Source organism: Vulpes lagopus, chromosome 4, assembly GCF_018345385.1.
Source record: "Vulpes lagopus strain Blue_001 chromosome 4, ASM1834538v1, whole genome shotgun sequence".
NCBI classification, from domain to species: Eukaryota; Metazoa; Chordata; class Mammalia; order Carnivora; family Canidae; genus Vulpes; species Vulpes lagopus.
This window is the reverse complement of record NC_054827.1, coordinates 120,090,271-120,103,484: the sequence shown is the minus strand read 5'-3', so window position 1 is coordinate 120,103,484 and position 13,214 is coordinate 120,090,271. Positions and strand designations below refer to the sequence as shown.

At 54.5% G+C, this 13,214-nt stretch overlaps 1 protein-coding gene across 28 annotated transcripts in view; it reads left to right on the top strand.

Moving 5' to 3' along the window:
- The window catches only part of ABLIM2 (actin binding LIM protein family member 2), a 141,677-nt gene extending 134,975 nt beyond the window's left edge, over window positions 1–6,702 (top strand). For all 28 annotated transcript variants that reach the window (XM_041752280.1, XM_041752303.1, XM_041752306.1 and 25 more), the window contains one exon: window positions 4,800–6,702. In XM_041752280.1, coding sequence (XP_041608214.1) covers window positions 4,800–4,913 — 114 coding nt within the window. In that variant the 3' untranslated portion in view covers window positions 4,914–6,702. The remainder of the gene's footprint in view (window positions 1–4,799) is intronic.
- Window positions 6,703–13,214: the final 6,512 nt, after the last annotated feature.

Here is a 13,214-nt window from a genome sequence, read left to right as displayed (position 1 = left end):
CACAGACAAACATTCCACCAATGGCAATGGCCGTTGTCATGATGACAATGATGTCGTTGTGCTGGTGATGTTGTGATGATGATGATGATGATGCCATGATGATGATGATGATACCATGACAATGATGTCATGCTGGTGATGTTGTGTTGATGATGTTGTCATGATAATGATGATGATGCCATGATGACAATGATGTCAGTGTGCATGATGATGTCATGATACCACGATGATGATGTTGTGACAGTGATGTCATGATGACCATGATGCCATGATACGATGATGTCATTAGCAGAGGCTTCCCGCTAAGGGGCTGAAGCTTCAGAGTGTGGGCCCCGCTAAGTGGGACACCTCTGCAGCAGGCCCCCCCTTCTTGCAGACTAAGCCATGTGAGCTAGCAGAATTGCACCGTGGAGCCTAGTCCTCCAGAGAAAAGTGGCCCCTCACTGCCCCAGGAGAGGCAGGCTGAGCAGGCCTGGGGCCTGACCCCCTAACCCACCCTGGGGAGCCCACACTGGTGCAGGGCCCAGCAGTGCCAGTGGGCTGGGTGGAAGGAGTGGGTGAGGGTCAGCCAGGCCCCTCCCAGAGGCACGGCTGAGCATGGAGAAGTGAGGGGCTGCTGGAAGTGCCCTGCAGGGGTAAAGGCTGGAGGAGAGGTAGGCTGGTCCCAGCAGGGTAACCTGACCCTACTAGAACAGAGGCAGCACCACCCCAAGGGGGCTCTCCAGCCACAGGGCCTGGTTCCAGGCTCCCAGGTCCAGCCCTATGGCTTCCTGGTTGTGTGACCTCGGGCAAGGTACATGACCACTCTGAACACGGTTTCCTAAGGCCATAAAATGAGAAGGGGAATCTCGGGAAGTGAGGTTGGCAGCAAATGTGGTGAAGGTTCTCACCCCAGCCTGGCCTGTGGTCCTCTGTCAGTGCAGAATTGTGGGGTTTACATTCTTAACTGGGGTCCTGACATGGGCCTCAAGGTGTCCACGGAGCTCCCTGACACTGGACGCCAAGACTGTATGTGTGACGTGTTTCTACCGGGATGGGTCACCTCACCAATGTGACCCAGAAAAACCTGGGAATCTCTGCCCACTAGGGTGCCTGCGAGCACCCCATACTGGTTCCTGGGCCCAGGCGTAGGAGTCCCTGTCCCAGCCCGGGGTGCCCATTACTGAGGGAACCGCAGCTGAGGCCACTCAGCGGGTGTCGGGCTGCTCCTACTGTTAGATTTTCAAGAATTTTGTGTGCTGGTCGTTAAACCTAGCCACTCCTGGAAATTAAGTAAACTTGCAATGACATATGTTTAAAGAGAAGATACTAGATACTCAAAACTCAGCCCTTCCTAACTCCTTTACTAGTTAGCACCATCCACGCCCTGGAGGATGAGAGCACCTGTACAGGAGAAACGTTCTAGGGCCGTCTGCTACTGGACTCCTCTGCCCTCAGTGACATCATGTTGGCAGCTTGAAATGGGGGTGGTGTGAGTCTTTATACCATGGAAAGAGGCCTGAGGCTCTGGGAGCCTGGGGTGAGGGTACAGTCAGGACAGGAGTCGAGCTCCAAAGCCAAGTCTGAGCAGTGAACCGGAGTTGCCTGGACACGTGAGGAGGGGCTGATATTCCAAGAGTGGATAAAGGCACATATTCCCATTTTACAGAATCATAACTGAGGCCAGGTCAGTCAGCACAGCTGGACAGGGATAGAGCTGGGACTGGAACCCTACTGTGCCTGCCTCCTGGGCCGGAGGTCTTTGCACGATGCTGCCATGGAGGGTCCTATGGAAGCAGACCCCCAACAAAGCGTGTAGGGCCCCTGCCATGCTGCAAAAGTGGCCTCCCCAGGGGGACTCCTTGGGGACCCCACTGCACCCCAGGAGTGAGGCTGTGCCAGGATGAGGCCAACCCATCCCTCTACAAAGGCACCACACCCTGGGCTTCCTTCCTGCTCTCTCAGGGAGGAGCTACTCTGTGCCTGACCTTGGTGGCGAGGGCGGGGCGGCGGGGGGTGTCAGGCCGCCCCGTCTCCTGCGGAGTCTTCAGGAGCCAAGGCCAGGGCAGTTGGCTTGGGGTTAGAAAGCTGGCTCCAGCCGCTGGGGTCAGCGGTGCCCCACATGTCCCACCTGCTACAGGACACAGGGTGAGTCTACCACATGACCTGGAGCAAGTTTATCTTGAATACCAGTCTGAGCAGGGCCCTCAGCTCCTACTCACCTAGGTGGCAGTGGAGACGCATCCAGGCAAGCTCCGACACTTGGGACCACACAGCTGGAGCTGAGGGAGGGGAGCAGGGGGGCGCAGTGAACAGGTACCCTGCCAGGCATTCCTCATGTGACCCTTGCCTGGCCCTCCAGCGTCCTCAGGCAGCCAAATCCTGTTCCTGCTCTGCAGATGAGGTGGGGGATCCCTGCAAGACTCTAGGACTTCCCCTTACCTCAAGCATTCCTAAACCCAGCTACCATCACCCACCCTGGGAGGCGTGTGACAAATACAGGCACCTGGGCCCCGCACCACCAAGCCTACCCTGGTGGGTTTCCAGGGGCCCAGCATCGTCAGCTCTCACAAGCGCCCTAGGTCATTGCCAAGGCCTGTGGGGCTGGGAACTGAGCTGGGCCCCATGTAGCAACCTCCTGCTCTCTCCTGATTGCACCCTGCCTTCCCTGCCCGGGAGTGGGCTCCTGTATGCAGCAGGAATACAGGACCGCATCACCGGGGTTATGAACACTCACCTCAGGCTCTTCCCAGCCCAGACCTGGGCAGGGTTCTGTTGCCCCCACAAGGAGCCTAAAAAGAGAGAGCCAGCCTTGCATCTCTTCAGGGGCCTGGGCTGGCCTCCCTCCCAGAGAAGGGTCGGCTGCCTCTTGTAGCCCGGCTACGTTCAGGCCCTGGGGACCAATGGCCTATGGGCAAGCTCCATGACAACTCCTCTCTCCTGCCACCACTCTGCCACCTGTCCTCTGTGTAAAGTCCTGAGGGTGGGTGTTTCCATGGCCACAGAACCTGGGCTCTGTGCAGCTTTTCTGACTCTATTCTCAGGGCATCTTGTTTCTGAGAGTGAAGGTGAGGTGTATGGCACCTACAGTGCCAGGGCTCAATGGCTCCCCAAGTGCCCCCAGGCTCCTCTGACAGGCCTCCAAGCTGCCACTGTCTCCCTCACCCTGGCTGGGTGGGGGACCCCAGGCATTGGGGGCATAGTCGCCCCTTGGCACTGCCCTCCCCGCCCCTAGGGTGCCACCCCTCTCCCCTCGTCTCCCTCCTTTAGATCCTCAACCTGGCTATACCTGAGGGCCCTTGAACAGCTCACCATGGGGACCCCTGCCCAATCTGCAGGACCACCTTTGGGCACTTTTCTGGTTCTCCCCTTACGTACCCACTGAGAAAGCACGGTGAAGGTGTCCGCCCCAGCACCAGCTTTGGGCTCTGGACCATCCCTGGATCACCTGCATGTCTGTTAACACCCCCAGGGGCCTATGTCCCTGGCCTGTCCATGCAGCCACTCAGTGCTGAGAGCAGGAGGAACAGTCTTCCTCTTACCCTTCCTTCTTCAATCTTGATTGCCCCACAGTGATTGGACAGGTTGTGATTGGTACCTAGTAATAGGGTGCTGTTGTCTGATGAAAATTCTGTGTCTCTGTGGACCAGCCGTGGGTTCCCACGCCATGCAAATGGTTCCTTTCTGGCAAGCACCAGGATCTCTTCTGTTTGCAAGCTCAAGATAGCATCAGGCAGCTGGCCTCGTCCTGGCAGAGACTTGTTGATGGGGTGCTTCTGTTTGTGTGTCTGTGTGTCTGTGTGCATTTGTGTCTGTGTGTGCAAGAACACATGCACTGAGAACTCTGGGCCCAGATTCAACTAGGAGGGCCTCTTGTGACTCACACAAGGCTGAGGGGTGTCCTGCCTTCCCTACTCTGTATCATGCTGGCCACTGGTCTCCAAAACCCAGTGCCTGCCACATTTTCGTGAAGGTACGTGTGGTAATGATCGATGTCAATGATTTCCATAGTCCTCACCCAATGTCTTCACATCCATTTTTCTCTGGACCATCACAGGCTTGAGTATACATACATTTGTTTTAAAGTCAAGGAGATCACATTTGGGGGGCAAGAGTTATTTTCTTTAATTGTAAATTTTCCCTAAAGTTCACCATTTAAAGTTTAGTCGTCAGCGGCATGTAGCATATTCACACTGCTGTGCAACCACCATCTCGATCTAGTTCTGGAACATTTTCATCCCCTCAAAAGGAAATGCCATCCCATTAAGCAGTCCCTGGCAGCTGGTCATTTGTTCCTGGTCTCTATGGATTTGCCTCTTCTGGATGCTTTGCAGAAACAGAACCACCTGCTGTGTGGCCTTTGGCCTGTGGTCTCTTTCGCTTGGCCTCCTGTACGTCTTACCTGTGCTGCTGTGTGCATCAGGACTTGACTACTGTGGCTGGACGACACGCCACTGTGTGCACAGACCCCGTTTTGTTCATGCATTTGCACTTCAATGGGCAGTTGGGTTGTTTCCATGTTTTGGCCACTGAATAATGCTGCTGTGAACATGGGTGTGCAAGTACCTGTTAGAGTCCCGGGCAGTCGGGTCCCTAACCATGTCTTTCTCTTTAGGTTTGGTTATATGCACTGCAGAGTGGAACAGCGAGGATGCAGAGGGAACGTAGCGAACTAAAAGGCCCCAGGCACGCAGTGGGGAGCCCACTGCATCCTTGATGCTGACCTGCCTCTGGAGAGCCCAGCAGCACAGAGCTGGCCAGGCAGCACATATTGCAGAATTGCTAACTGCTCCTCTCTGGATTTTCCTGTTTGTTTGCAGAGGCACCTGTCGCCCGAGGAGTTCCAGGAAGTGTTTGGGATGAGCATGGAAGAGTTTGACCGCCTGGCCCTCTGGAAGAGGAATGACCTCAAGAAGAAAGCCCTGTTGTTTTGACGGCCGCCAGGGTGCCTGACCACATGCGTGCCAGCGGCAGAGCACGGGACACCTGGCGAGAACCACGAAAACCCTTCCTCTTGCACCTGGCTCTGGCTTCTCTGTGTCCGTGAGGGGCGGGCAGTGGGCCCCTGGAGAGGGCTGGGCTGGAGGCTGGGGCAGGAGGGGGTCCCAGAGTAGGTGCAACCACTGTTTCTGCCAGCAATGCTCCTGCCCCTAGTTCAGAGCCCGGACGCCTTGCTTTGCACTGCTCCTTCCCCGCTGTTGCTTGGCATCAGGGAGATGCTGCAAAGTAGCTGTCCCAGGAAATCAAGGAACATTTCCCTGACCATGCAGCCCACCCTCCCGACCCCCGTGCAGTGCCCCAACCCCTGCACTAAGCCCTGGGGGCACAGAGGTGCCTGAGACTTGGGATTTGAGGAGGTTTGTCGATGACAGATGCTGACACAATCATGGGTGGGTGGGCAGATGGCTCCTGGGGCCTGCTCACCCCCCACCCCTTGCTCAGCCCCGGGGAGGCCCAGCCTTGCACACAGACAGGCCAGGTCAGGGAGAGTGCTGCAGAGCACCCAGGGCTGCACAAAGTGAAGTGTGGGGTGCATGATTTTTTTGCAGCCGCTTGTGAGGAGTCTGGTTTTAGGGACAAACGTCAACCTGACAGGGTACTGTCTGCCAGGGCCCTCCATGCACTGCATTTTTCTTCCAAATCATCCCCTAGATGCCTAAATGATATCTTTAAAGTAACACAGAAGTTTTTATTTTATTAAAGAGCATAGCCTACTTAAACATAAGACGACATATATAGAGTTCCATTTTACGGTCCCACGGAAGGGGAGCGTCTCCAGCCTTATTCTCCACTGTTTGGATCTGTGTGGTTTTGCTTTTTGGTGTGCTCCTAACACCTAGGGCTCCTTGTTGGTGTTCTTTTCATCTTTTTTTTTTTTTTCTTTTTCACCTGTCACACGGGTGCCCTTAAGGGCAGCCCTTGGCCATGTGATGCTGTTTGTAAGTATGTGTGAAGTGTAGCCACCACAGTCTGCCTCACTGTCACTCTCCAGGTCTTGGAGACAAAACATCCTCTTCTGATGGCCAAAGCCCCGGAACAAAGGATTTCCATGCACCCAGCTGAATAATACCCAACTACCCAACATAGCTCTTGATCTGCCCTTTTGTGATGTGGCCTGTGTGGTGCCTGCCTCTCCCCCCCCCCCCCCCCCCCCGCCCCCGCAGTGAAACATGACCCCCCACCCCCTGGGGGTAAAGTGTCTTCTTGTGTGTGCGTGGTCCTGAGACAGGCACCTGGCCGCTGGGGAGGGAGGAGGGAGAGCCACCCTATTCTGGCCTCCAAGGTCAGCAGGCGGTCCTGCAGCAGAAGGCTTGGCCGGACCCCCCACTGAAAGGTGTCCGCGTCTGTAATTAGGAGATGGCAGGGTGTGCTGCCTGTCACAGGACGCTTGTACAGTGAGTTCAGAGGCGTATGAAACACTAGGAAGGTGTCACCAAAGTCTGTTTCCCTGTCTTCTGTGGAGCTGTGTCCCTCTGTATGTCCTGGAGGTCCTGTCTGTGAGTCAGCGTTACTCAGATCCTTCCAGCCTCACCACACACCCTGTTGCGCATCGGCTTCCCACCAGCCCGGCTCAGCCAGGGAGGCGAGTTTCTAGCACCTGACGCACTTCCCTCCATTTAGCAGCCTGAGCCCGAGCAACTGGAAACCCCCGTTTTCTCATTAGTGCAATGTTATGTCAGCTCCCAGGGGAGCCTTGGAAAAATAAAGGACGGTGTATCCTAACTTGTGAAGGTGAAAACCATTTCTCCCAGGCGTGTGTCATTTCTCAGGGCATGGGCCCCTTCTGCTGAGGGAGCCTGGGGAGAGCGTCTGTGGAAGGGGCAGGGTTCTACAAGTGGGATCCCCATTGCATGGGGACACCATAAGACACCCCCCTCTCAGGAGGCGGCAATTTGGGAGCACTTCCCAGCCAGTACCGTGCACTGGTGGTCCAGAGGGGCATGGGACCTGATCCCTGCCCCTGCTGGGGAGACCAACAAGCAAAGACAACAAGACTGACTCCCCTGGGGAGGCCCCAGATACACCCCAGAGGTCAGGAGATGCTTTTTGAGAAGGTGCTGCCCAAACTAAGCCTTGACAGTTGAGGAAGCATTCCCAGCGACCAATGAAGGAAAGAGCATTCCAGGCTGAGGGAACAGCAGGAGCAGACACAATGAGCTGGAGGCAGCGTCCTAGGTTCTGGAAACTTCTGTAGCTGGCTATGGCTTGGACCACAGGGCTAAGGAAAGGAAGAAATGCAGGTAGGGCTCCCACGTGGGAGGGCCTGGCAGGTCTGCCCACCACAGCCACCCATGCTGTTCTGGGATTAAATGTCTCCTAATCTCTGTTTTAGCCTGCTCAGACTACAATAACAAAAAGCGTGGCTTAAACCACAAGCACTGATTTTTCATAGTTGCGGGCTCCAGAAGAGTCCAAGGCGGAGGTGCCGGGGTGATTGGGTTCTAGTGACAGCCCCTCCCTGGCTGGCAGACGGCTGCCTCTTACCGTGTCCGCACTTGGTGGACACAGATCATGCGTTTTATGCAACTCTTCTCCCTACGAGGGCACCGTCCCATCGTGAGGGCCCCACCCTCATGGCCTGATCACCTCCCCGAGGCCCCATTGTACAGGGGGTCGAGCTTCCACATACAAATCTGGGGGATACAGACATTCGGACTGCAGCACTCTCTAATCTCATTACAATGAGTGTAATGACTCTTGTGAACTTCGAGTGTTCCCCTCAAAAGCCAGTCCACATGTGCCACCTGCCCATCTTGGTAAATGACACAATGTACCCTCCCCCCTCTGTTATGGAAGGCAGAAATGGGTGTGCTCCCCTCAGCCCCCAGGACCACCCACCCTGGTTCCACTGCAGACGTCCCCCGGCATCTCTCCTGCTCCGCAGACACAGTCATGGGATTGTTCCCAGAGTGGAAGGTAGCACTCTTCCCCCGATGGCCTTGGGACACAAGTGTGCACCTGGCCTGTCCCAGGCAGACCCGGACATGTGGTCACCCTGACCATGCTGAGTCCACCCTCACCTCTCCCTGGACAGATGCAGCAGCTCCCTGGCAGGCCATTCCCAGCCAACCGCCAGGGCCCCCACTCATCACCTGCTCCCTATGAGGTCCTGGTGTCTGTCCTATATGTTACAGCCATGAGCCTTTCTTTGGGTTCCCTAGGCAGCAAGTCTTGAGTTTCTGCACATGCCCTCCTTCCTCCCAGGTGAAGTCCCCTCTACCTTCGTTCTGCTCAGACGTTCCATCAGACAAGCCCCTTGCAGGCTCTTTAGGAAATCTGCTCCATGCCTGTGCCAGGACTCATCGCGCCCACCTGCTGTCTGCACACGGCTTCTATTGATTTACTCTTTCCCTCCAGCACCTGTAAAGCCAAGAGGGCTGATGGTTTTATAATAGTGCTCCGCACCTCGGGGATGTGGTTGGAACATTCGGTTAGGAGGCCCGGGCCCACCTGGGCCCACTGTGTTTTCCCCAGGGTTGTCCTTATTTCCCAGAGTGGAAACCCATCCACCATGTAAGTGAAAGATGGATCATTGCAGAGCTAGTTCCCATCCTCGTTATATCCCCCTCCCCGACCCCCACCTTCTGGGGGGAGAGGGGAAGAAACCCTGGTGTGGAGGAGGCAGCTCACCTGTGCTGCGTGCTCTGGGACCCGGCACAGCCCCCCTGGGAGGACCTCTGTGGCTAGCGTGCACCCTTCCTGCAAATTTAACAGGAGAGGGTATCCGTGCTACCCTGGTGGCCACCAGAGGCTGCCAGGCTGTTACCCAGTTAGGTTTCATGAATAGAGGCTGCCTTTTCTTCTGCCTGAATCCAGAGGTCCAAGGAGCATTCCTCAGCTGGACCTCACTCCTGAGAGCTCCCTTCCGCGGCCCTGCCTGCTGGCAGCTCTTCCTGCCTCTGCTCCCCGAACATCTCTGTTCTCTGTTCTAACGCTTATGTGCCACGTCATATCCTCTGCTCAGGAGCCCATGGCGATCTGTCTGGAGCACACACTTGCCCATGCCATTCCCTGCCTGGAGACCTTCCTGGGGGGACCTCTGTGGCTGCTCCCTAACTCCTTGACAGGCATCAATGGCCACCGATGACCTTCACAGACTTCCTTCTTCCTTCCCACTTACCTCTGTTCCTTAAATAGCAACTCCCACCTCCCTCCCACACGCAGCACCACCCCTTGCAAAGGCTCTTTCCTCTGCCTGGAATGTGCCACCTAGCAAACTCCTATTCATCCTTCAATACCCAGCTGAGACACAGTCTTCTCAGGCAACTTCCATAATAGGACCCCTCCCACAAACTGTTATCACTCTTCCTTCCATCCAAAAAGAATAGTTCATCAACAAATATTTACTGAGCTGGGCATGAGAAAACAGAAATGAAAAAGACACTGTTCCTGACTTCCAGAACCGGTCACAAACTCATGGGGGAAATGTACTGTGGACTGAATTGTGTTCCTTACAAACCTACACACTGAAGCCCTCACTCCCAATGTGACCATATTTGGAGATGGGGCCTAGAAGGAGGTAATTATGGTTAGATGAGGTCAGACGTGGGGCCCTGATCTGATTAGGGATTGTGTCTTTTAAGAAGAGGAAGAAAGTTTCCTAAAAGGCCATGTGAGGGCATAGCAAGGAGGTAGGAGTCAGCCAGGGAAGGTCAGAGTGAGAAAGATGGAAGGAGCATCGCAGGTCAAGGTCAGGGGACAGGAAGTGGCCTGTTGCCTCTAGGACCTGCACGGTGTGGCTGGGTGGGGCGTGTTCCCTTCTCTGTGCTCCACGGTAGCCTGGCTGTACCTGGTTTAGGACATTTCCCCTATCAGCTCATCATTATCTGTACCCTGTGCTGGGAGATGCTGTCCTGCCCTGCCCAGGCCTGTATGCAAACACCTGCATCTCTGGCCATGGGATCTGCTCAGCCTGCAGGGGCAGGCCCGAGGTGCCAGGAGCTAATGCAGCTTCGAGAGCAGCTCTCAACCAATAAGTCTTCCCAGGCTGTCCCCCGCTGAATGGGACAACTCTGAGCTTGTCCCAACCAGGTTTGAGCCCCCACTGCCCACAGCAGGCACCTGCTCATGCACACACCTCCCTGGGCTCATTCCCTTCTTTCCCCGACTGTCTTTCCCCTGCCCTGGTGCTCCCTGGGATCTCCTCCCACTTAAATGGCTTGTTCTCAGTCCTGGTTTCTGGGTCTACTTCTGGGGATACCTGTCATTCCTCCCTCAACTCTGGCCTCACCTACAGAGGGTAGAAAGGTGCTCCTTTTATAGCCAGCACAGGAGGAAACACAGCTGTCTGGCATAGCATCCAGGCCATGGAAGGTGGGTGGGTGATCCCCACCACTGCTCCTGCAGTAAGGCGGGGGTCCTATCCCATGGTCGAAGCCCCACTGCCTATCCCAGAAGCATTGGGGTAGGCTCTTTCTCTCTCTAGCCTACAGAAAACACTTTCTGCATCCCAGGATGGATTTTTCTGGAGCAAGTGCCCACAAAAAGCTGCTGGTCTATGGGGACCTGTAGCTTTCTGCTAAGAGCCTCTGGCAGGACAGAGTGACCCTGGACTGGGGAGGAACAGGCACAGCCTCTGTCCTGGCTGAAGTCACTGCTCCTATTGACCTTCTGCCCTGGGCTCCATTTGGTCCACCCTCCCTCTAGGGGGTCTTCTTCCAGCTGTCCTGGGTTACCAAGTCCAGGCTGGCTCCTGACAGGATCCCTGTCACCAGCGAGTCTGAACACATGCAGATCCCAGTTGCCTGCCTGCTTTAGTCCTTGCTCTCAGCACACCAAGGCCTCAGGCGTGTGTGGGCCACCAGAAACCTACTTTACTGTCCACCAGTATTGCCCTCTGGTTAAGACACTTCATCCAAGTCCTATGAGCCTTTGGAGACTGGCTGCCAGTAGAGCAGTGCTTCTCATGTGCCTGAATGCTTGACCTTCTCTACACTAACACCTTGGTGGTCCTTCAAATGTCTCCAAGACTTTTTCTGCCCTAGAGAAGCAGATAAAAGAATAACCTTTCAGTTGTGTGTGTGTGTGTGTGTGTGTTTAAAGATTTTACTTATTTGAGAGAGAATGAGTGAGAAAGAGCACAAACGGGAGGAGGAGCTGAAGGAGAGGGAGCAGCAGACTCCCCGCTGAGCAGGGAGCCCGATGCAGGGCTCGATCCCAGGACCCCGAGATCATGACCTGAGCCAAAGTCAGAGGCTCAACCAACTTAGTCACCCAGGTGCCCTCTGTTGGGGTTTATGGTCATTCTTTGGACTTGGATATTCTCCCATAGGCCAAAGAGAGCCCTTAGCACCATGGGGAGTGGGGAGGCACCTCCCATCACTCTTTGGGGGTAAGAGCATTCCATCTGTATATTCATATCTCTCAATGCTGACCAGCTATGACTTCTCTCAGATCCCCAGCTCTTCTAAGGGGCAGCCCTTAGTTGCCTTACAATCAAGAGGTCAGCTACTAGGGCACTGACTCACTCCCTTTGCTCGGTGCTCCCAAACACACCTGCCAGTTCATCCTTGTTCAGAGCGGTACAGCTCTGTTTCTCTGACTCTGCCCACCCAACAATGGCCTAGAACTGCCTGTAACCTTCCCTTCCAGTGGCTTCCCAGACCAGTTCATGTGCATTTCTCTGGGAAAGGAACTTTGAGGTTTGCTTTTAAAACTCTGTCTGCCCCTCTTCCTTTGTCGTGGGCTGTCCTGTGGAGGAGGGGCTGGAGGGACCAGGCCTGGGAGAGGGAGACTGATAGGAATGATTTTGCCATAATTCTGGGGAGACTGCAAAGGCTGGGGCGAGGCTATGGATTCCAGAAAGAGAGCCATCAGGACCTGGCATCTGGATGTTGGGGTGACAGGGTAGAGGATGAGATCCTGCTCACTGGCAGGGCAATGGGACAGATGCTGGAGCTGCTCACGAGTAATGAAACCTAAGAGGAACAGCTGGTCTGGAGTGTGAAAGGCAGATCTGAACTACTGCGTGTCATGGATGAAGTGCCCACATGCCACCCAGGGGAAGGTACCCCAGGGAGAGCCAGACTGGCAGGATGGGGGCTCAGTGGAAGGAGGTGGCAGGGCAGGGATGTTTGTGAGGGATAGCCAGGGCCTTAAGAGACCTCCCTAGGGATGGTGCAGAACCAGCAGAGCAGCCCCAGGGGAACCCTGGCTTCTGTGCACTTGGTCTTCCTCCATCTGGCGGAGGAAGAACAGAGGGCGGCAGGACCAGGAAGGGAGCGGGAGAGTGTGGTTACCAAGGTGAGGGGAGAGAGGATTAGAAACAGAGTAGACGGTGAGGTGGGATGTGGTCTGATGGGACCCAACTGTGTGGGGTGGAGGAGGCCAGGGCATGTAAATGCTGGTAGGTTTTGGAAGAGATGAACTGACAGGGTTTTTCTTTTCTTCCCCCTCCCCCCATTTTCTTTCAACATTATAAGACTGTCTCATTGTCTTTTGACTTCACTTATTTCTGGTAAGGAGTCATCTGTAATTCTCATTGTTATTCACCAGTATATGATGTTTGTTATATGACTGCTTTTTAAAAAAATCACTTTTAAATTTTTTAAAAGATTCTATTTATTATTTGAGATTCTATTAATTGTAAGAGAGAGAGAGAGAGAGAGAGAGAGAGAGAAGGAGCAGGGGTGGGGCAGAAGCAGACTCCCCACTTAGCAGAGAACCCAACATGGGGTTCAATCCTGGGACTCCAGGATCAGGACCTGAGCTGAAGGCAGACACTCAACCACTGAGCCACCCAGGGGCCCCTAATGTCATTTGTTTTAAAGTGCTGGATTTGGGGGTATTTTGTTACATGGCCACAGATGGCTGGCATAGCAGCCTGGAGGTTTTCTGAACTGACCACACATCTTAAACTGGGCCCAGTTGCCATGGATCGCCTTTGCTGCCTCTCAGCTCCAGAATCTAGGAAGACTGAGTCAAAAGTGTCATGGAAATACAGCGTACTTTGGCCTCTAAATAGTTTGTATTTATATTTTTCCTCAAGAGACATGTTATTGGAAGAGTCTAGGAAGAGGCCTCAGGTCACAAACTCTACCTAGTAGCCCTTTGCTGTATCGAACCAGGTCAGAAGTTTCCACAAAGAGTATCAGTCCAACTTTGAGGTCTATAAACTCTGATTTATTTTCCTATTGAATGAACATTCTCTTTACATCAGAAGGGCTATAGTGGCAAACAGGGACTGGCTTTGTTTTCTGAGGTGCTAGGCTGTCCCAACATTCATTTTCACATCT